Source organism: Akebia trifoliata, chromosome 7, assembly GCF_017979445.1.
Source record: "Akebia trifoliata isolate Shusen 1 chromosome 7, ASM1797944v1, whole genome shotgun sequence".
NCBI lineage: Eukaryota > Viridiplantae > Streptophyta > Magnoliopsida > Ranunculales > Lardizabalaceae > Akebia > Akebia trifoliata.
Window position 1 is genome coordinate 32,800,486 of NC_141381.1, and position 21,502 is coordinate 32,821,987.

Consider the following 21,502-nt stretch of genomic DNA (forward strand, 5'->3'; position numbering starts at 1 on the left):
TAAATTGATATAAAATTGGATTGGATTAGAAATAAGGTTTGAACATGCAAATTAATATAAAATGGTGCATGTGTACACGTATGCATGAAAAAATATGTCAATTGACAATTATTATGCAATATAAGCTCGTTGAAGGATTTTAAGCTCTTAATTAAAATCAATTTGAAATTTAAAATTTTAAACATTTTTTAATGAGATCGTGCAAATTGGGGTGTCTACACTCTTAATAATATGTTGTTTTCCCTTGAGATTAAATTGCAATACATGAGAGCACGTTTCGCGTTTCCGAAGTTTACGAGCTAATAACCCCATGTCGCAACCTTTCTCGAAAATGGGAAAGACCTACCATTGATAGCTAAACAAAATATTCTTCGAATCTCTTTAGGAAACACTTTCCATCCATGATAACTAAGCATCATCTTCTACTTCAGATAAAAAGCCAAATCCATAGCAAGAGAAACCCTGGAAAAGGTTAACGAGAGCAAAAAATTTTATTAGATCAAGCATCTTGAAGCACAGTCACAAAACTCTGCGAATTTTTCAAAAAATTCGTAAAATTCTCCGAATTAGGGGTTAGTCGATTAATTTGACAAATTAAAAAATCAATAGACAATCCCTCAATTAGTCATGGAATATGAAAACATTTTTATCCTTCACCTCTAAAATTTTAGTTTTTTCAACATTTAAACATCAAAGAAGTTAAGATTTAGAAAGAGAAGTTGATGATGATAGATTTTGGTAAGAAATCCAATAAAATATTTTGTATAATCTTCAAAAAATTTGCTAATTCTTTTATGAAAATTTTCTGAATTTGTCTGAATTGAACTCTCACTGAATAATTATTGAATCCAAACTTTGTCACTATGACTTGAAGCAATATCTTCGTCTTTCTTAAGTATAAACATTAACATCATTAAAAATTCAATTGAACTCTTTTTTGTGGTCAATTATTGATGATGACGATAGAAACATTTAAAAGAAAAAATGATAATTTTGAAGTACCCTTATAGGTTTTAGTGAATATTAGAGATACCCACATTTTCAAGCCAATGGCATACCCTTGATGGATCTTCCATGAGAAACTAGTAAAAATGACTAAAATACCCTCATCTTTGATCTCTTTTCCCAATAAACCTTGAATTTTCAGCCTAAACCTATCCTATTCAACCTCTAGGGCAACAAATTTTACTCTAGTCTTTAATCTCAAGATTCTATCTTCTTCAATCCTCAAGAACTTGGTAAGATTTTCAGGGAGGATGAAGATGATAGGTTTGTGGAATTTGGAAAATAGGTATTTTGGGTAAAAAAAACCAAGAAGATGAGGACATTTAGGTTCTTTTCCTTATTCGCTCACAGAAGAACATAGTCAAGGGTACCTAATCAATTTGAAAGTTGGGGGCATTTATAATTTTCAGGTTACCTCAAAATTATCCCCCAAAAAGAAATATCAAAAGATGGCTTTAGTGAAAAAAGTCCACAAAAGAGAAAGTTGGACAAAAAACAGTGCCTTTTATGTACCTTGGATGCTCATTTTGTTCTGAATGTTGGGTCTCGATGTCCCGCTCCAAGTATATCCTATTCATGAACAACATATCAAAACTTGAATCAAAATAATTAAATAAAAATTTATCAAATGTATGTGTGCTTAGAAACCTCGATCAAATCGTGCACCATGGCTCACCTTGACCATAGCAATTGGTGGTGGTGTTCACCCCATTTCGACAAACACATGAGAACAACTTATTTGAGCTAGCGAATCCACATGAGCCCCCACTCGCTTCACAATCCTTACACGCTCCGCTTGGATATGAGCTATTGAATTGTAACGAAATCCCAAACTCCCATTTGCTAGGATTTCCCTCATCCCCACCGAACCCGTAAATACATGTGTATGACGAGCATTGGAGTTTCGGAAGGTCTAGATCATAACCTGACCCAACCCCCATTGGTGAATCATACACGCAACAAGTGGATATCGGTGAATTTGGTTCCAACCCAATGCCTATGACCCCTTTACAAGAGTACATTCCTCGACAAATGTTTGAAGCTGAACCCGTGTCGCATAAGTCTTCATTTGGGTCATAGACAGGAGAAGTGGTCGAGCATCCGAGCAAGACAAACATATTATTACTTGTAAGCTTGAATGGGGCTGCGGGATCTAGACCGAAACTCCCTGAATTTTGTATAAAACTACAATTTGACATGAGAGGATCCGTTACTATAAATGTGTTGCTCGTGTAGTCTACCGATGATATAACGTAAACACCAGTGCTTGTTGAGAATTCGAGTGTGCCCACATTGCATCTTATGTAGTTAGCGAAGTCGGGGTGGCCACATCCAAACCCCGAGCCTAGGGGGTACTTTACGGGGATTGAACCACAGGTCTCGCGACACGTGCTCAGGTGGGGGAGAGGATGCACTTGGCCTGATAGTGTGTGTGCTTGGGAAAACAGGATTATGGTTGGGATGAGAAGGACTAGTGTAAGGTTGGGTGACATGTTGAAGCGAAAATTACTTTGAAAAGTTGAAGAATGAGAATAGAAATGAAGAGAGGCAAAACAAGAAGAGAGGTTTGAAAAACTTGGTAGGAGGGAGTGTTCTTTCGGTGGTGGTGATCATTTGTCAACATTTTCTTCTTTTTTTTCTTCCTTAAAAGGAGAGCCTTTCTTACTCATGGATTCTAGCTAAGATGCACTAAAGTTTTGATTTTGAAAAAATATGGAGAAAATGTAGCATAATCATATGAAGATGAAAAGACATATGGGTCGAAATATCAGTGAGTCTGACTCGGTATTAGGCCGATTTGAATCAGGTCAACTGAAAACTATCTTGGTTTCAAAACTCGGACTAGTTCATTTCGAGTTGGCGAGTCAATATGGAATATGAAGGCACTTAACATCGACTTTTTTTTTTGTTGAAAAATTCATTAATTCTTTCGGCAAACTATGCAGAGTCTATAGGTTTAAATTGATTTTCATTAGGGTGGAGCCAAGATTTTGTCTATGTGGGAGCAACTTAGATCCTTATAAATAAGTATTAAAAAAAATTATGGGAGCAATAACAACGGTTTTTTTTTCACATTTATTGTTAATCTTGCAGTAGCACATAAATCCTTTTAAATCTTAAAACTTCTGAGGGAACAATGCCTAGATCCATTACCCCCATTGTAAATTCACCACTGATTTTAGTGTTCTTTAATATGTATTAAAGGATTTTTTAGAATTTAAATGTATATAAATAATACATAATAAGATGTGAGTGTAGAATTAAATTAATTAGGTTGTATGCTTTTCTGATATGAAATACTAGAGTTTGCAAGTGCCTACGTCACAGTCATCCTCTTTAGGGTTAAGGGGGGTAAAAGTGAAAAGACAATAAAATTGTAGGAGTACATTAGAAATGTAAAGACAATAAAGTTGAATGTATATTATTTGATAAGTAAGACAAGGAAATAGATTAAATTTAATTTATTCCCCGAGATGTCTGTGGGATTTAAAACATTGGGGGAAGACAACCATTGTGTTTTATTAAAGAGATAATGAAATCAGCAAGCACAAATATGATGAGTGGTGTGACTAATGGTTATCATGGTTACACTTCGTTACAAATATTGTACTAATTAAATTATGCTACTAGTTTCGACAGAGTTGCTGGAATAGCTCAGTTGGCTAGAGCGTGTGGCTGTTAACCACAAGGTCGGAGGTTCGAGCCCTCCTTCTAGCGAATTTATTTTTAAATATTTTACTAAAATGCCTTCCTTTTAATGAATAAAGAATTTTTAAAAATATATATTATTATCTTAAATAAATATTTTACAAAATAAGTTCCAAAATCTTTTTGTTTTTTCAAAATTTACTATTATTATCAATAATAAATTAAAAAATTACTGCTTTCCTCGATACAAAGATTCCGTGTCCAACACAACCAAAATTCTTTTTCTTTAAAATATTAATTTTATGGGAAATGTTCAACACCCTACCATTTACCCAACAATTTGCCCAATATGTTTTATCCTATATGGGTTAGAAGTTTTGGAATGAGATAATTTTTGGTGAGGATCATCTCTACGGTTAGAAGATCTTCCTCACCAAAAATCAGTTCATTCCGAAATTTTTAGCCCCATGTTTACAAGTTGAAAAATCGTGGACCGTCCATTTTTTGTAAATCATTTTTGATGGTGTTAGAAATTTTGGAATGGGCTGATTTTTGGTAAGGATGATCTCCTCACCATATGAGATCACCCTCATCAAAAATCAGCTTATTCCAAAACTTCTAACCCATGTAGGATAAAACACGTAGAGTAAAGTGTAGGGTGTTGAACGAGACCCTAATTTTATAAGTAACTAGGGTAATATAATAATATGTAAAATTATTAAAAGTCTGTAGGTTTTGAGTTCGATACCCACCCAATATGAGCAATAATTCCTCAGGGATAGCCGTGAAGGCTTACCCAATAAGTATGATGTGCAGGGGTTGCACGTGCCTGAGGGACGGGACCCACACGCCTTGGCCCCAGCCTTTGGCTCTTCTGGCCCCACTAGTCAGACGTAAGTTCAGATACCCCCGTCATAAATAAAAATGTGTAAAATTACTAATATTTAATACTATTTCAACGTGTCCAAAAAACTTTATATTTGAAAATTTATATTCAAAATTATTTTTATTAAATTAATCTTAAAAAATGCTATGTTCATTCCAACTTTTTTTTTTAATTTAGTTTCAAATTTATAATTTATAAATAATGATAAATGGAAGGAAGGTTGATTGATTACTTTGTCGTGTACAACCAAAAAAGTCAATTAAATACCAATTGATAGTTCAAAATAAAGAAGCAATAGGAATATTAGAAAGAATGTGGATTAAGATTGTGGAATTGAATTTCTTCGATCAATCCTAACTTTGAAAAAAAAAAATTGATCGTGATGATGGCTGACATTTGTGACATGCAAAATGAATATTTTTATAATTTTGAAAATTAATCAATGTGATTTTAAAGATGTGCAATTGTAATTTTCTTTATTTTTACTAAAATAACTTAGATCATATTAAATTTAAATATAAAAGTGGGGACATTTATAATCACTCAAATTTTAGTATCCAACCATTTCTAACTCCGCCTTCTCTCATTGTAATAGCAAAGGTGTATATTTTAAAATGATGTTAATTCAATCTGAACTGATTTGGAAGGGATGGACTCTTTCGATTCGGACCATACTTAGATCCTAAAAACTAGTTCTTGAAACAAGACTTTTCGCAATACTCTAAAAGTGTAGGTGCATAATTACATATACCGATATAAAGACCAATTAGAAACTTCCATGTGGCCACAATTATATGAATAAAGCTTAATCAAGTTAAACACACATTAATTTACCCATGCATTAGAATGAGAGTGAATTAGGTCGAGACCTCAACGTGTCAGCCTTTTTGAGTATTAAAAAGGGATCGACTACACTAACACAGGACTACAAGAAAGCACTCAATTGAATATAGTTGAGTGAACGTTCTTGCAAATGAAGAATCGTGGTGACTATAGGATAAACCATGTGAATCACAACAAAAGATCTCCTAAGATCTTATTTACAATGCAATGTGACATGGAAAAATATTGAAATTTTGGTAAGATTTTCACAAGTAAGGATGTGTGAAGAAGAAAAAACGAATGAGAACTTATAAATAAATAAACACCAACATAGAGATATAGGATTTTTTTGACTTGTTATCCAACTCAAACTCTCTCTTGATTCATATTAATTTTGTGGGTGCATAAGTACATTTATCGATGTGGACTAATAAGACACATCTACATGGACTCTAAAATGAAGTAAGACTGAATCGAAAGGGACGTGGGTCTTAACCTTGAGGTGTGTAGGATTGTTCGACAGGTGAGTAGCCTAACCGAAGCATCCACACATCATCACAACCAAGTCCTTGAGATGACTAAGATCAAGTGACAAGGATCCGAAGCACTCGGCTTAACAAAGCCAAGAGAGCTTAGTTTGTTGAAGAAAGATTACATAATTAACAAGAGAATAAAAACAAACCATAAACAAAAAATTTCCCAAGACATACAAGATCCTATTTAGGGTAAAACTTTTAAATCAAAACAGAAGGAGATTAACCAAAAAAATAAATGTGATTGATCACAAAATCAACAAGATAAAAATACAAGAATCTTAATTCAAGGAAGATTAAAGGACATGTGCAAGATTTTCAATGAAGTTACCAATATGAGAATAACTCTGAAAATCTATTAATAAAGGTATTAAAACATAAATAAAGGGCTTTTGACTCATGCTTTGATTTAGTCATTCTTGTTATTTTTGCTAACTTGATCGTTAAAGGATATTGATTTGGGAATCCCTCCAAATTTGAGATATTTTTTTGAAAAAAAAAGAAGATTATCTTCAGGATGTAAGCATGGATTGAGATTTTTTTTTTTTTTTTTGCCTACAAATCTATCGTCAAGGATCTTAGTTGGGACCATCTCCCAGTTTGGGGACTTTTTGTAGGAGTCAAATGGAGGATCTTCATTGAGATTCAATTCAGGGGGCGAGGTAATTATTTTACACCTAAAGAAAGATCACATTAAAAATTTGTTTCTAATAACTGGCCACTTTGATACATTGATTTGTATATGATTTAATGTCGGTTAATGAATTTAGACTTCCAAGAGAGAGGATATGTTGGTGCAACTTGATCCGGTTCAAACCGAGAATAGAACCAAACCGATAACTTTGGCATAGTTTGGTACGATTTGGATGAAGTTGTAGTTCAATTCTAGATTAAAAAAAAGTATAAAATCAATCAATTTGATTCGATTCTCAATTCAAGGCTTGTATAAAATAGAACCAAATTGATAATCAACCTTTTTACCAATTCTCAATTTAAGATTTGTAGTGACTTTTTATTTATTTATTAATAGATTAATAGGTTTATAAGATATTGGCAATCCATAAAACCGAATCAAACAGACCTTAATTCGGTCTATAGACCTAATCGAACCGAACCAAGTTGCCGCCCTAAAACGTTTTGGTATTTTAACAGTTTAGTAGCATTTTACGAGTCTTCTTTCCAAACTTATGCTCTATAAAGAAACAGAACTCCATTGGAATTTAGAAATCCCCAAGCAAGCAAATACCTCCACTTAAACCCTCGTAAACAAGATTCCAGAATCAAGAACCTAAGAAAGAAAGAAAGGAGGAGAGAGGATCGAACGCATCTCTACAATTCAAATTTACTTTAATGGCGACATCAACTTCAAGTTCAAGTTCAGGTTCAGATGGAGTTCAAGTTCCAAGAACTCATCTCAACGATAGAACTCATAATCAGTTCTTCGGTAAGCATTTATTTTCAAAAAAAAATTCATTATGGATTCAATCCTCAAAAATACTTCTTTTAATGTAATGGTAAATACTTGTTCGATTCTGTTGGTTTCAAACGAATGAATTATGCAGCACAAGCTAAAGAAAATTTCTACGTGGTTTGGATGAACTAGTGTTTTTACTCTCTAGAGAAATTCAGATCAAGATTGTTATGTTCATGTAGTTAGTTATATGACCTATAATGCTAGCTTGGATTATTTAGTTTAATACCTCTATCAGTGTTTTTTTCTATTGCTCATTGATGATCAAAGTTTCAATCTTGAAAATTTTGAGTTTCTCTACATGATTGTGTTATTGTTGGATTTTGAGATAGAAACTGTGGTATTAAAAAAACTAAATGTGTTGACAATCAATTTTTACATCCATAATTATATGAACTTCTTGAGTCCTGATTTTCGTTTCTTGTCATGAAGTATGGAGAGAGTTCTTATGGGGAGCCATTGCTGGGGCTTTTGGGGAAGGTATGATGCACCCAATCGACACCATTAAGACACGAATTCAAAGTCAGGCCATTATTAATGGATCACAGGTATGGGGAACTGTTAGTCAACATTCATACAACACTATCCTAATGTGTTTTACTTTTTTACTATTCTATGGATAAATCTGAGAGTTTATTTCCTACTGTTCAAATTGGAGGAGAAAAGGGTGGTAGTTTTTTTTTTTTTTTTTAACACTCATTTTTTTTTGTTGTAAAATTTGTTATATAATTTTTTTTTGTTATATAAGTTTTAAAATTTCCTTAGTTTTTGACATTATTATTGATCTCAGTTTCATATTTTTTCTCAGACTCAAAAGAGCATTCCACAAATGGTCCGGACAGTTTGGGGTGCAGATGGATTGAGAGGTAAATATACACTATGCTTGTGGCTTGAAATTTGAGCAAATATCCACAATGCTCCTTATCAACTTCTTTATGTTCAAATTTAACTTTGATTTCTAATCTCGTTGAAGATAAAATTAAACCCACAGTAGTTTTCTTTTTGGCTTCCTGATGTTGTATTGACCAAACTATACTATCTTTCTATACTTAGGTTTTTATAGAGGAGTAACTCCAGGGGTAACTGGATCACTTGCAACTGGGGCAACATACTTTGGCATCATTGAATCCACGAAAAAGTGGATTGAAGAATTGCATCCTGATCTTGGAGGTCATTGGGCACACTTCATTGCTGGTGGAGTTGGTGAGCATTTCTAGTGATTAATCCGGTGATCAGATGTCTCCCTAAATCTTTAGACCTATTGCATTTAGTTGTTATTCATGACTTCAGTTATGTAATTTAGAGCAATATTTTTCTGTTTTGATTAAACAAACATCATAAAACTCATATTTTCTCCTTTATTGTTGTCTTAGTTACGAGGAAACCCATTTCCCTACATAGAAGGTGTTAAATTTCGACATATTTCCACGATATGGCGAAATATTTCCTTTTCCCCAAGGTCCGACATGAAGTTTAACTGACATTTTCTATATATATATATATATATAATCACTATCCATTTCCACAAGGTTTGACATAAAATTTAATTGACAGTTTCTCGGTCAGCTTTTCTCTTAATTAGAAAATTTGTTAAGGTTGGTTTCAGCAAATAAATGTTCAATATCTTAATTAGAATTGAAAATTTGGTGTGATGGATTGAAGGATGGTAATGATTAAGATTCAGTGCATCTGACTAATACATTATGTTCCTTTTAATATAACATCGAGCAATTTCACGAAAATAACTTAGTTTGGATCCAAAAGCAAAATATGATTATATTCTTTCTATGCTGACTCTTTGGGTTTGTTTGATGTCACCTCATTGAGAAACCAAAATTGGAATGCATTGTGCCTTGCTCCATCATTGTAGTGATTAACGGGAGTCTATGTCTTCCACAGTTCATTGTCAGCTGCACACTAGCGTGGGTCTGGTTTGAAGTTCTCAAGGCCTCCCATTGGCTGAATGCGGTTTAGATGCTGGAGAGGTCTCATTTTTGGGATCTATGCTCAAACTTAACTGGATTTGGATTTTGGTTGAGTTTTGCTTTGTTAAGAATGGCACCTTTTTCTCCTTTGATCAGTTTCCTACATGCCTCATTGTTCTCAATAGTCAATGTATAGTAGCAATTAAGAGAAAAATTCATCACCCATAGAAGTGCTGTTGGTGCACATTTATTTCATTAGAGCATTAACCATAATTTATTAACTTTTTTTTTCCATTTGGAATTAGATGATTTATGTTTTATCTTTTTTTTTTTGTTCCATTCCATATGTGCATCTCTTTTCTTCTATAATTTTTGTATACTGATAATTTGCTACACCTGCACGTGTTCTTATTCCATATTTCTGAGGTTTGGTGAAGGTACTGACTTAGTAGGTTGGTAAAGTTTGTGAGTAGTAACACTACAGACTCAGGTTCAAAACCTCCCTTCACTCTTGTACCTGAAAAAAAAAAATTAAAAAAAGAAAAGTAAATCTGGTTATGTACATAGCTTGATGTCCAGGTTTGTTTTACATGCTCATGTGCATGTTTCTGGTTGGTACCTACTAACTTTTTGTTATTTTTACATTTTTGTTCTCATTAAATGTATGCAACTTTCTTATTGTAATAAAACTAGTTACTTAATTCTGGATGATCTACTAGCTGGCATTCTTCCAAAGGCTCTTAATTTTTTTTCCTCGTCTTCATGTTACAGGAGATACACTTGGATCTTTTGTATATGTACCTTGTGAGGTGATGAAGCAACGTATGCAGATCCAAGGCACCAGAAACTCTTGGAGTTCTATTATCACGAAAGAAAATGTCCGTCAGAAATCTGGAATGCAGATGTATGGGTACTATTCTGGAATGTTTCAGGCCGGTGGTTCTATTTGGAAAGAACATGGTGTAAGGGGATTATATGCAGGGTATGCTTCGGGCTTTAGCCCTTGATCTAGTTTCAGTAATTAAAAGATAAAAAATGAAGAGATAAAGATTCTTTGGTGTTGATTCTTGAACAATTTGAACAAGCCTGTTTCACCTGAAGGTTTGTTCATTGGTTTGTGTTGGCTGATCATCTCATGTATATAATGTTTTTAAAATATATCAATTCATATAATCACTTCAACCCTTCTCTGATTTGTCTGAAACTAAAGGGTTCCGAAAATCTGCGACCATCTAAGGCTTCGATGATGATGATTTGTTACTACATATGATGAACATAATCTTAATCAAACTCCACGATGCAATCAAAGTCTGGTAGGTATCACCAGGATGGTTCAGATTAGCAATCTGGTGACTTGTAACCATGCATAAATCTATATGTACATGGATTATTGTTTACAAGAAAGATAGGCTGTACATCTAGACTACCATACTTAATATTGTACTACCTTCCAAAAAAAAAAAAACTTAATATTGTACTGATATTTGTATTGCCTTGACAGGTACTGGTCTACCCTTGCAAGGGATGTTCCATTTGCGGGTCTAATGGTATGTATCTTTATTGCAATGTTCTCATGCCTTCTATGAAGCCAAATCATTAGGTATATTATATTTTAAGCAAACACACCTAGTTGGATCATTTTTCAAAAGTGCCCCTATATCAATTCATGATAATATTATTCCTTAGGGTAGTTTTATCATTTATGAAGGGCACCTATGTACCCATCCCTTAAATTGTGGGTTCTAAAAGATTGAGGAAGACCAAAAAGAATCCGAATTGAGGTGGATACAAACACGCTAGAATTAAAAGAGGTTCTTCTATCTCGCACCATCAGGCGAAGGAAAGAGATAAGTAATAACAAGAAGAAAAAAAAAAGATGGAATTCAACAACCATACAAGCATCCTTTGTGCCTTGCATACAGCTCCACAAATGGACTTTACTTCTCCCTAACATCGGAAAAAGAAGACATGACTTCGAAGAGAAATGAATGGAGGATTAAGATTCATTCAGCTGACCCCAAATTTTGGGGGTAATGCTTTGATGATTAGACCTTCAACGCTTGATTGCTTGAGTAACCAAGATCTTATGTAGAGCTTCTTGTGAAATAGTTGGCTGATGGGCACAACTGATAATATATAACTTCTAAGAGTTCATTTATCAAGTCTATGCCAAATCGGAAATGAAAAGACTAATTTCCAAGTTCTGAACTATTTTTTAAATCCTTATTAGCTAAATCAGAATCATTCTTCCACTAAGTTTTCAATTTAAGTTCATATTTTGATTAATGAGTTGTATATACCTTTTGACACTGCTATTGCCATATGCAGGTTACATTTTATGAAGCACTAAAGGAACTGACCGAGTATGGGAGGCGAAGATGGCTGCCTGATTCAGATTATCATGTCAGTAGTTCCTTTGAGGGATTGCTTTTAGGAGGCCTAGCAGGTGGTAAGTGTCATCTTTGTTAATTTTGTTCCAGAAGCATGCATCTCTAAATCTTTTGGGATATAGGTAGTACTTGCCTTGGCATCTTACAATGTATACTATTTGAAGTTCTTGCACGAAGTAGCAGTTCACAAGTCAACTGATTCCTGCAGGTTTTAGTGCATATCTCACCACGCCATTAGATGTCATCAAGACAAGGCTTCAAGTACAAGGACCTGTGATACGGTAAAATTCTCAATGATTTAATATAATTCACAGATATTATTTAGAATTTCCCTTTTTATGAGCATATAGAACCTGTTCCTCCACCTTCCCTACATTTGGATCACTAAATTTCCATGAAGAAACATGTTTTCCTACACTTTTTCTGCTTGAGATTTTTATTGATGTTTTCAAAGGAGTTGGAGGCTTACGTCTTGAGGCTCTCAAAAGACCTTGAGGCTTTAAAGAAAGGCCCTTTTCCTTTCAAAGACTTGTGCTTTAGAGAAGTGCACTTCTTTTTGGCACCTCTTGATTAAGGCGTAGCTTTATGGGAATTTATTGTATTTCTTTTCTTCTTGTTGTTTTAGTAAATATCATTACATAATAGTTATTTTAATTGTAAAGTTGTCCATGTTAACACTTATAATTTACATAGAGGTCCCTAATCTTTACATGCAAGTTACCTAGCTGTAACTTATGGCTCTTATTCTTCCCACTATTTTTTTGTTTGTCCTTTATTTTTTTGGCTTTACGTCGAACCTTTAGTCTGCTTCAAGTCTTAGAGTGGTGTTATTTTGTTTCTTTAGTTATAGGGTGATTGTTATACTCTTAAGTGTTTTTTTTTATTTGAGGGAAGCTGGAAAGTAGAAGTATAAAACCATTACTGTGGTTTAGCTTTAATTTGTTTTTGATAAATTAGGATTTGGATATTTAATTTTGGAATTCGAAATTTTGAAGTTCCATAGTTTTTTCTTTTCTTTTCCTTATTTAAGATTTTTTCGTTGATTTTAAATTTTATTAGATTGTTTTGTTAGTTATTTGTTTAATTATCTTCTCAAGAATCATGCTCGTGAGGCTTATTCCCTACATGCCTTGAGGCTTTGGGTAGTGAAATGCCTTGCCTCACCACTGATGAACTATCATTTGGTTTACTTACTTTCCACATGGTCGACCATTGACTTTTCTGTTTTTGCCTCATTTATTGTTTTGGATAAGTGAAGATTATCCTCTAATACTCTCATGTACTCGTAGATACAATGGCTGGTTGGATGCAGTTAAGAGGGTTTGGTTGGCTGAAGGTGCAAAGGGTATGTTCAGAGGCAGTGTCCCCAGGATAATATGGTACATTCCAGCCTCTGCTCTTACTTTCATGGCCGTGGAATTTCTCAGAGACCATTGCAATGGTGAGTTAGATAGTAGTGATGTCCATGAAGTTGCGAACATATCCATCGACAAAACAGGTTCTAGTTTACCAAAGGTGGTTTAGAAAGGCTGGTGAGTTGGATAGTAGTGATGTCCATGAATTTGCTGAGTTATCCATCGACAAAACAGGTTCTAGTTTTCCAAAGGTGGTTTAAAAGGCCTTTTGGTTGCATCCATTCCCCGCCCAGAGTTTTGTAGAGTCCCCTACTAGTCGGGTCCTATGGGTCCGGAAACCTGTCATAAAAAATAATAAAAAGAGTTTATTAAAGGGATGGGTATGGTATCATTTCAAAATTTAACAGATTCCATAGATTTTTTTTGTACGTGTATTTCTGACATGGAAACGATTAAAAACTTGGAAAATTACATTTTAAATTCGAATATAGAGAATTGCTTCGATGGCCATTTTATAGTGAAAGTATCGATGAATGCTGTGATTTTTACTTCTTCCTTGCCATTCTTTTTGTTTTTCACTTTCTTGAAATGCCTTTAGTGTGTAGACTTGGTTATGGTGCTTGTAGGGTGGTCAAGTTTTGAGTCTTTTTTGTACCACTAACCATTCAGAGTGGAGTTCATTGAAGTCGTGGCGACAACTTGGTCACACTGGTTAAGATCGACACATATGTGCATCTCATGGTAGTGATAGAGATTGCTATGGTGAAGTTCTTTATGAAACCAATTTCTGAAATTTGATTTATGGTAAATAATGCAAACGAATTTTACCAAATATTATATCTCGTTGTCTATTTCATAATGTAAATGGAGACACTCCCATGGTGTCAATATTGGCCACCAATGTTTGAACTTGTAGCCTAGTAATATTATCTTGATTAGTAAATAAATGTACTAGGATAGGAACCATACAGTGAGTTCCTTCATACTCTTGGTCGTCGTCATCAAGTGATGCAGATGCAGATGAAGATGCGCACCCAACAAGATTGTTGGTGGCCGTTCCTGATGGATCGTCACCATCGTCTCACCTAAAAATTACAAGTGAATTAAGGCACTTCGAGATTACAGAGTACCTGCAGAACTCAAGTTTATAAATTGAGCACTGGAGCTCGGATTATTAAATTCAAATTTTGGAATATTTGATGTAAACTATACAAATTGATTTTTGTAATCGTAAGTTTAAATTTCTTCGGAGACCCAGGTGACTTGGGCATGAGCCAGATTTACACGGCGTCTCAATACGTTTCGGATAATATTTTAAAAATCTCAACTGAGGCAATCGGGATTTTGAATATTTAATTTTTTTTTTAAAATTTCAATATTTATCATCTAAGTAAAATCTGAATTTATTATTTACCTTACCTATTTCATAAAAAAATATTTTTAATATTTTTATATAAATATATATGAATAAATAATTATAAATCAAGTTAAATTCTTTAAATCGACCGAGATGTCAAACTGAGATTTGTAACCATGAATGTAATATTTATATAAAACATGAAATATAAAATATATATAATATGATATAGAATTTTATTTTATATAAAAATATATTATTTTAAAAAAATTGTTCAACTAGAAAAATAAATTAGAACTTTAAATTTAGTTGTAGGATTTGTAAGAAATAATTTCTTATTTTTCTATGGAATCCATTGTCCTCTCCAAAAGGATTTCTTATGTAAATACGGATAGGTATTTATTTTCTAGGAAATCTCATTTTATATAATTTCCCGTCAAAGGTTTTCGAGTTTTTTTAATAACAGTTACCGAAACGTTTCTCGATAGATACCTTGGAACCTTTCGTGACTTCCATCCAATATTGGAATCCGTTACATACTATTGTAAGTTTGTAACAGATTGATTATACACTTCAACAAAAAAAAAACAAAAAAACGGAACGTTACGATAGATATTCGTATCGGGATCAGCCGATACGGAATAAAAGAGTGAAAGAAAAAGATCGGATCGACTGGAAAATACAGAAGAAAGGAGCGAACGAAGACTACTGGTTCGACTTCTGAGTTCTGACTCTTGATCAGGCATGGAGGTAAGCGAAGTAAACGAGCTCTCTTCGAAGATTATAATGGAGGAATGGAACGGATCCTCTTCTTCTAAGTTCTCAAGAACAGCTGTCCTAACTGCGACCCCCTCCTCGTTCTCTCTTCAAAGGTTTCTCCGACTCACAGTGTGTTTTTTAGTTCTCTTTTGAGTCCTCACTTCTTCGATTCGTGAAAAAGATTTGTTTTTCTGTGATTCAGATCTGGTAGTCGATTCAACGAGGTCTCAAACCGGATTCTCGAAGCATTCGTACCAGAGGCAAGTTATTAAAGCTTTGATCTTTAAGAAGTTAGGGTTTATTATGTTTGTTCCTTCGTATTGGATTAAAATTCTCTAAATTTTCAGGGTTTTCCAAGCAGTGTGACTCCTGATTACGTCCCTTTTCAAATCTGGGATTCGTTACAGGTAGCGAAGTTGCAATTTTCCGCAATTTTTTCTTAGTTTGTTTATAAAAGATTTTTAGTGATCCAAAGTTTGCTTTTTTAGGGCCTTTCGACTTATATACGCACCATGCTCTCTACCCAAGTAAGTCTACATATGTGTACTTCAAAATTTTACGCTTTCTATCCATTTTTATACTCATAGCTTAACTGGTTTCGTACTTAATGGATTCCTGTTAGGCTCTCTTGAGCGCTATTGGGGTCGGTGAGAAATCCGCTACCATCATCGGTGCCACATTTCAGGTAAGTTATCTTCATAGATCATTATAGATTCATAGCTTCTAGTGATTTTGTTTATGCTAATTGATTCGAGTAAAGCTCGGATGATGATGAGAATTTGATCTGGAAACTGTTACAGTGGTTTTTGAGGGATTTTAGTGGGATGCTTGGAGGTATCTTGTTCACTTTTTACCAGGTATTTTAGTTTCTATTTTCGTTACAGGAAGTTTTTATTTAGTTTGGTTTGCAATTGGTACACTTTTGCTTTTTGAATTATAGTGGTATTAGTTATTACATTCAGATTTCTTAGTCTTTGAATGATTAATTGGAAGTTTGGGTTGGAACAATAATATAATTACTGGTTCAAATGCTCTTCTTTTTAAATTTATTTAAACAAAATTCAATCCCAATAAAAATTTGGAATTTTTTTTCTTCAGGGTTCTAATCTGGACAGCAATGCTAAAATGTGGCGTTTAGTAGCAGATTTTATGAATGATATTGGTATGGCCTTCCTCTCCGCATATGCATGTACTAGTATCTGTGTTGAGCTTGACCTTCAATATGCAAACTTAGTTTAATATCATTTTGCTCCCATTGTACCCTGGTTATTTCAAACTGCCAACATTTCCTGGGCTGTATATTTTGAAATTCCTTTATGCTATGTGGTGATTTCTTAACAATGTCATGGGTGGCGAAAAATCTGGTTTCCATAGGATGAGTGACAAAACATCTAGTCCCTTTGGTTGTCATGTCATGAGTCTGCTGCAATTTCCTTGTAGTATTTCTTTTTTACTTACATCATGTCATTGATGTAATCCAACGCCAAGTCTTCAGGACTATTCTGTTTATTTTACTCTCAAATTTGTGGACACGATTCATAGAAAATGGACGTGGACATGCATGGCTACCCGTGTAATATGTTTATTTTTGCATGGAAAATAATGTTTGGATTTGTGAGGAAAATTTTGCTTTCTGTACTAGAAGGTCATTGTAGTGACTTGGACATGAACACATATTTGGTGTCTGACATGATGCTTTGAGAAGCCTGATATGCTGACACATTCACACACATTTACTATAATATAGTATTTCAGTACCAATAAAAATATATAGTATTTTAGCTATATTTTAACTCTTTATTTTTTGGTGTCTGAAAAGTAAGAAACCATTTTCAGAGGATAGATTACACTAACCCTTTTTCTAGAAGTACTTTTTTAATCAATAAAATGAGAATTTGTGTTTTATGGCATTTTACGGCGTACCAAGCAGGCCTGGGATAATTGCCTTTGACTGTACCTTATGTTTATTGTGTACTGGTAATCTCATTTATCCTTTATTCATCTCCTTTTACTGAATATTCTCTATTCTGTTCACCATCAGAAAAAGATATGGTAAGGCAGCTCCTAATGTTACAAATTTCCTCACGTCCCTCATATGGACTAGTACCTCCATCCGGATTTGATTGCAATACCCTAGTTCTGAATTTTGTTCTGTGTTTACTGGACACGTTTTTTATGTATTATGTGTGCATACCCTGGGTGTCTATGCTGTACCAAAGTATCATAGATTTTGTTTCATTGCCCCTGTTTATATATAGTAAAAATGATATGGATGTTCATTACTTTGGTTGCAGGAATGTTAATGGACCTTGTTTCACCTCTGTTCCCTTCAGCTTTTGTTGTAATAGTTTGCTTAGGCAGCATTTCAAGATCATTCAGTAAGTTCTCTGCAAACATTGATCCGCTATAGAGTATGTACAATATGCAATTGATCACGTCAAATGAAATTTGCCAATTAATGCTTAACGTTCATCGTTTGGGAACTTCACTCTTTTTACTAACTTTCCATGAGTAGCTATTTGGCATTTGACATCCGCAAACTGATTCTAATGTTTTTTTCAGATGAAAAATAGTCAGAAAATTTCCCAACAGTTCACAGATTAACTTAACTAATTCAACCATTGTAGACAACAATAAGATGCCCCATACCAGTGTCTGGATCATGTTGTGTTTGTCTTGGTGAACTAAACATATTGAAGTATCTTGATATCCTACAACTTATATTTTCAAATATGATTTTCGTGGTTTTAGTTTTGAGTTGATTTGGTCGCCATTAATGTGGCAACTGTATTATTGCTTATCATTGATTATTTTTGCATTCTGCTCTTTGTAGCTGGTGTTGCGAGTGGAGCAACTAGAGCTGCTTTGACACAGCATTTTTCACTTCAAAACAATGCAGCAGATATATCTGCCAAGGTGTAACCATAGCAATTCTAACTTTTCTTTGAGAACATTCATGAATTAATGTTTAGGTTTTATATGGACTAGTCGTCCTATGAACTTGTTCTGTTTTTTTCCCTGATAGGAAGGAAGTCAAGAGACACTGGCAACAATGACCGGAATGGTGATGGGAATGCTTCTTGCTCACATAACAATGGGACATCCTATTGCTATTTGGTTATCTTTTCTGTTTCTCACTGTTTTTCATATGTATGGTGAGTTCAGCTTTTATAATACCCACCCTGGAACTTGTTTTTGAGTAGGAAGTCCTGAACCATGCAAAAATTCTTATGGTGTGTTGAGCCTGATATTGACTAGTTAAACCCAAGTATTCCATTACATTACGTACAATTGCAATGTGAGGAGCCATATTCAATTATTTTATTGTTTCATTTAACAACAGTATACTGTCTGCGACCCATCTTCACTATCTAATTACTTGCCACCAACTTTGCTTGCTTAGCAGGAAAAAAAACCCAAAAACAAAATGTTGGTTAGCAGGATTCGTGGGGTGCTACCTTCTCACCTGAGCAAGGTGCCCCCTTTAATAATTGGCAGATATTTGAAGGGATCTTAATTGCAAATGAATACATAGACTCTAGAATTCAATTGCAAATGAAGGGTTTTCAATGAGTGAGACTGGCCCAACATTCTTCCCTTCAGGTTGTAGATGATATACTGTTGTTTGTTGGAGTATCATATGAACAGTTGTGGTTTTTGAGGAGCCTTCCTTACAATGATCGGGAATTGAGGTACCTCAGGATTATGGCTTTGGGAGAAATCTCAATTATTGGGAGATACATTTAGTTGCTAGTTTGGTTAGCCTTCTTAACAATATTCCCATTTTTCTCTTTGGTGAATGATGAGCAAGTTTGGTCAAGGAAATGCAATGTTTTGTTCACTGCTGATGATTTATCATACTTCTTTTTGAATAAACGTTCACATCATATCATCAAAAACTTTCCCTGAGAGTTGAGATGTATTGCATAAGAAGTTTGGTAGCAAAGATGTCACCTTTTTGAGGTGGTAAATGTTTGTTTTTGCTCTCTGCAGCAAACTACAAGGCAGTTTCTTGCCTTTCCCTTACAACGTTAAACAGTGAAAGGAGTTCAATTCTTTTGCGGCATTTCATGGGAACTGGCCAAGGTAATCCTCAAGTCTTGTTTACCATTATTTCCTTACCCTTTCACTAAATTATTCTCTTCAGCATTACTATCCGTTTTAAGTTGGGGTGTTTCTGGAAATGAAGTTTAAGTTGTAGAGTGCTGATTTGCAGTTGGGGTCGATGATGAGTTTGCAAGTATGGGTTATGTGTTTGCCTCCCATTGACATGTTGCACATTCATTGGGCAAACATAAAATTTGTTACAGAAACACCCACCCTTTAGGTCCTTAATGACACGGTTTAAAAAAAACACATTCTAGCAGTCTACCTTGGCAGGTCTAGATTTCATGAGTGAAACCAACCAACTTCAGCCTTCACCAGATTGTTACTGTGTCATTCTCTATTGGTTGAGCTGAGAATGAACCTTTCTGGTCCAGTATTAGCATGTATCAGGTTACCTGAGCTTGAAAGTACTTGCTCCTAATCATTTGCTTGCTTGATTTCTTGTTCTGGTCTGAGATAACTCAAAGAGACAGCCGAACCCAAATTTTTTGGATTAGGCTTCAATGATGACGATATTTCTCTATCTGGATTTCTTGTCAGTTCTCTCTCCACAACAGGTCTCGCATATGGAGCATATTTTACCTGTCTGGACCAGCTCATGGTGGTCAAGGACTGCTAAACTACTGCACAAGAGGATACACTTGGGTGTGAGGGTTTCCTCACTAAACCACTCGGAAATGTGAGCTTTAAACTTTATCTCCGCTTATAAACCCAATTGCATGATTGACGGTTCAAGTACTTGGCTAACAGGATGGACCTCTTAGGCTCAGCAGGTTCTCACTATAAGAAAGGTTGAGATTCATGTATATATATTTTTTTTAATTCTTGAACTTCGTTAGTTAGAAAGTTTAGCTTATTCTAGCTGTTTCATTTTTTCCCTTCTTCCAGCGAAGTACCTGCTTATGGAGAGGGAAGGAGTTATCAGTGTTATTTTGCACACAGAATCAACAGCGGCAGATATCTTGCAGTCCTTCATGCATGCACTCGTAATGGGAAATCTTGGGCCTAAAACTGTATCCTTGCATGCAAATAGCCGTCTATGGATGGATAAACATTATGAAGTTTTCATTACAAAGGTACCATTCTTAAACTGCTATTTTGTTATTTCATAGTTTAGACTATTGCGACACATTGTTGTTTGTTCCCATCATCACGTTGTCGAAACCTTGTCCCAAAAATTTAGGGTCAGTTGTCCGTCCCTCTCTATTCAGTTGTCTTAAGCTATGTCTTCTGTTACTACTAGTGTGTTAATATACGTTTCGGCTGCCTCAATCCGTATTCTTTTTGGTCTTCCCTTGCCGTATTCTTTTTGTTATTTCATAGTTTAGACTATTAGGACACATTGTCATTTGTTCCCATCATCGCGTTGTCGAAACCTTGTCCCAAAAATTTAGGGTCAGTTGTCCATCACTCTCTATTGTTGTCTTAAGCTATGTCTTCTGTTACTTCTAGTGTTAATATACATTTCGGCTGCCTCAATCCGTATTCTTTTTGGTATTCCCTTGCCGTATACTATTTGTTATTTCATAGTTTAGACTATTGCAACACATTGTCGTTTGTTCCCATCATCGTGTCGTCGAAACCTTGTCCCAAAAATTTAGGGTCAGTTGTCCGTCCCTCTCTATTCAGTTGTCTTAAGCTATGTCTTCTGTTACTTCTCGGCTGCCTCAATCCGTATTCTTTTTGGTCTTCCCTTGCCGTTTTAGAACCTTCAGAGCAAAGCAAGTTTGTGTTCCCCGGTGCAACTGTTGACTTCGTGCAAGATATTTTTAATGCAGCTACAGTTGTCAGGATGGAAAATAGAGCGTCTTCTGGCATCTTCGGTTGTTTGGAGGGCTAATTGGTTTTGTGACCCTTCAAATGAAAAGATGAACTAAAAATTCATGTCCATTAAATTATACACGAGGGCTTCGACCTTGAAATCATCAATTTAATTCCAGCTTTACCCACAAACAAGGAAAAAAAAACTATCCATTCTCTCCCAAATCTGGGATCATTTTTAAAGTAGTTTGGAATATATTTTTATATGCAAGGCTTTATATATTTGGTGCCGTAGTAATATCTCAGCGACTTGTAATGGTCTCGACTCTAGGCACTCTGAACTCATGTATATTGTTTTTCCAAACTTCTTTAAGAAAAAAAAAATTTATTTTTGGGTTCTGTTGCAAAGTTTTGGAGGACTTCTGTCATAGTTGGACCTATCAGTTTGTAAAAATAAAAATTGGGCATTAATCAATAGCCAT

General features: G+C 34.7%; 3 protein-coding genes and 1 non-coding gene across 5 annotated transcripts; 3 read left to right on the forward strand and 1 right to left on the reverse strand.

The window, feature by feature from the left end:
* Positions 1–152: 152 nt before the first annotated feature.
* On the reverse strand, positions 153–2,683 carry LOC147399203 (wall-associated receptor kinase-like 20). The gene is made up of 3 exons (XM_086449046.1): positions 1,682–2,683; positions 1,519–1,575; positions 153–462 (listed from the first exon to the last, which is right to left on the reverse strand). The coding sequence occupies exons 1-3, from the start codon at positions 2,496–2,498 to the stop codon at positions 428–430; spliced, it is 909 nt and encodes a 302-aa protein (XP_086305172.1). The 5' UTR covers positions 2,499–2,683; the 3' UTR covers positions 153–427.
* Positions 2,684–3,649: 966 nt separating this feature from the next.
* Positions 3,650–3,723, forward strand: TRNAN-GUU (transfer RNA asparagine (anticodon GUU)). Its single transcript has one exon. It is a non-coding gene; the product is annotated as a tRNA-Asn (tRNA).
* Positions 3,724–7,068: 3,345 nt separating this feature from the next.
* On the forward strand, positions 7,069–14,287 carry LOC147399205 (Mitochondrial substrate carrier family protein). The gene is made up of 9 exons (XM_086448665.1): positions 7,069–7,339; positions 7,799–7,914; positions 8,175–8,232; positions 8,420–8,569; positions 10,063–10,273; positions 10,793–10,838; positions 11,620–11,740; positions 11,890–11,962; positions 12,971–14,287. Exons 1-9 carry the CDS (start codon positions 7,246–7,248, stop codon positions 13,203–13,205), a joined length of 1,104 nt encoding a protein of 367 aa, XP_086304791.1. The 5' UTR covers positions 7,069–7,245; the 3' UTR covers positions 13,206–14,287.
* Positions 14,288–14,835: 548 nt separating this feature from the next.
* RUS3 (root UVB sensitive protein (Protein of unknown function, DUF647)) lies at positions 14,836–21,419 on the forward strand. Of its 2 annotated transcripts, XM_086448664.1 has the most exons (15): positions 14,843–15,265; positions 15,355–15,412; positions 15,500–15,559; positions 15,641–15,679; positions 15,775–15,837; positions 15,953–16,009; positions 16,251–16,314; positions 17,447–17,530; positions 17,986–18,068; positions 18,178–18,307; positions 19,146–19,238; positions 19,800–19,938; positions 20,010–20,050; positions 20,148–20,335; positions 21,038–21,419. In XM_086448664.1, exons 1-15 carry the CDS (start codon positions 15,138–15,140, stop codon positions 21,134–21,136), a joined length of 1,326 nt encoding a protein of 441 aa, XP_086304790.1. In that variant the 5' UTR covers positions 14,843–15,137; the 3' UTR covers positions 21,137–21,419. The 2 variants fall into 2 exon arrangements, 1 of the variants encoding a protein (XP_086304790.1); XR_015180103.1 differs by lacking the exon at positions 20,010–20,050 and having other exon boundaries at positions 14,836–15,265.
* The last annotated feature ends 83 nt before the right edge of the window (positions 21,420–21,502 follow it).

Excerpts from the sequence above, each read along its gene's own strand:
- LOC147399203 (XM_086449046.1), bottom strand. The coding sequence starts at position 2,498 with ATGTCACCCAACCTTACACTAGTCCTTCTCATCCCAACCATAATCCTG. Across the intron at positions 1,576-1,681 it reads CACCAATTGCTATGGTCAAG|GATATACTTGGAGCGGGACA; the intron begins GTGAGCCATGGT and ends GTTCATGAATAG. Across the intron at positions 463-1,518 it reads GAACAAAATGAGCATCCAAG|GGTTTCTCTTGCTATGGATT; the intron begins GTACATAAAAGG and ends AACCTTTTCCAG.
- LOC147399205 (XM_086448665.1), top strand. The coding sequence starts at position 7,246 with ATGGCGACATCAACTTCAAGTTCAAGTTCAGGTTCAGATGGAGTTCAA. Across the intron at positions 10,839-11,619 it reads TTCCATTTGCGGGTCTAATG|GTTACATTTTATGAAGCACT; the intron begins GTATGTATCTTT and ends TGCCATATGCAG. Across the intron at positions 11,741-11,889 it reads TTTAGGAGGCCTAGCAGGTG|GTTTTAGTGCATATCTCACC; the intron begins GTAAGTGTCATC and ends TGATTCCTGCAG.
- RUS3 (XM_086448664.1), top strand. The coding sequence starts at position 15,138 with ATGGAGGTAAGCGAAGTAAACGAGCTCTCTTCGAAGATTATAATGGAG. Across the intron at positions 15,680-15,774 it reads GCACCATGCTCTCTACCCAA|GCTCTCTTGAGCGCTATTGG; the intron begins GTAAGTCTACAT and ends GATTCCTGTTAG. Across the intron at positions 17,531-17,985 it reads CAGCATTTCAAGATCATTCA|CTGGTGTTGCGAGTGGAGCA; the intron begins GTAAGTTCTCTG and ends TGCTCTTTGTAG.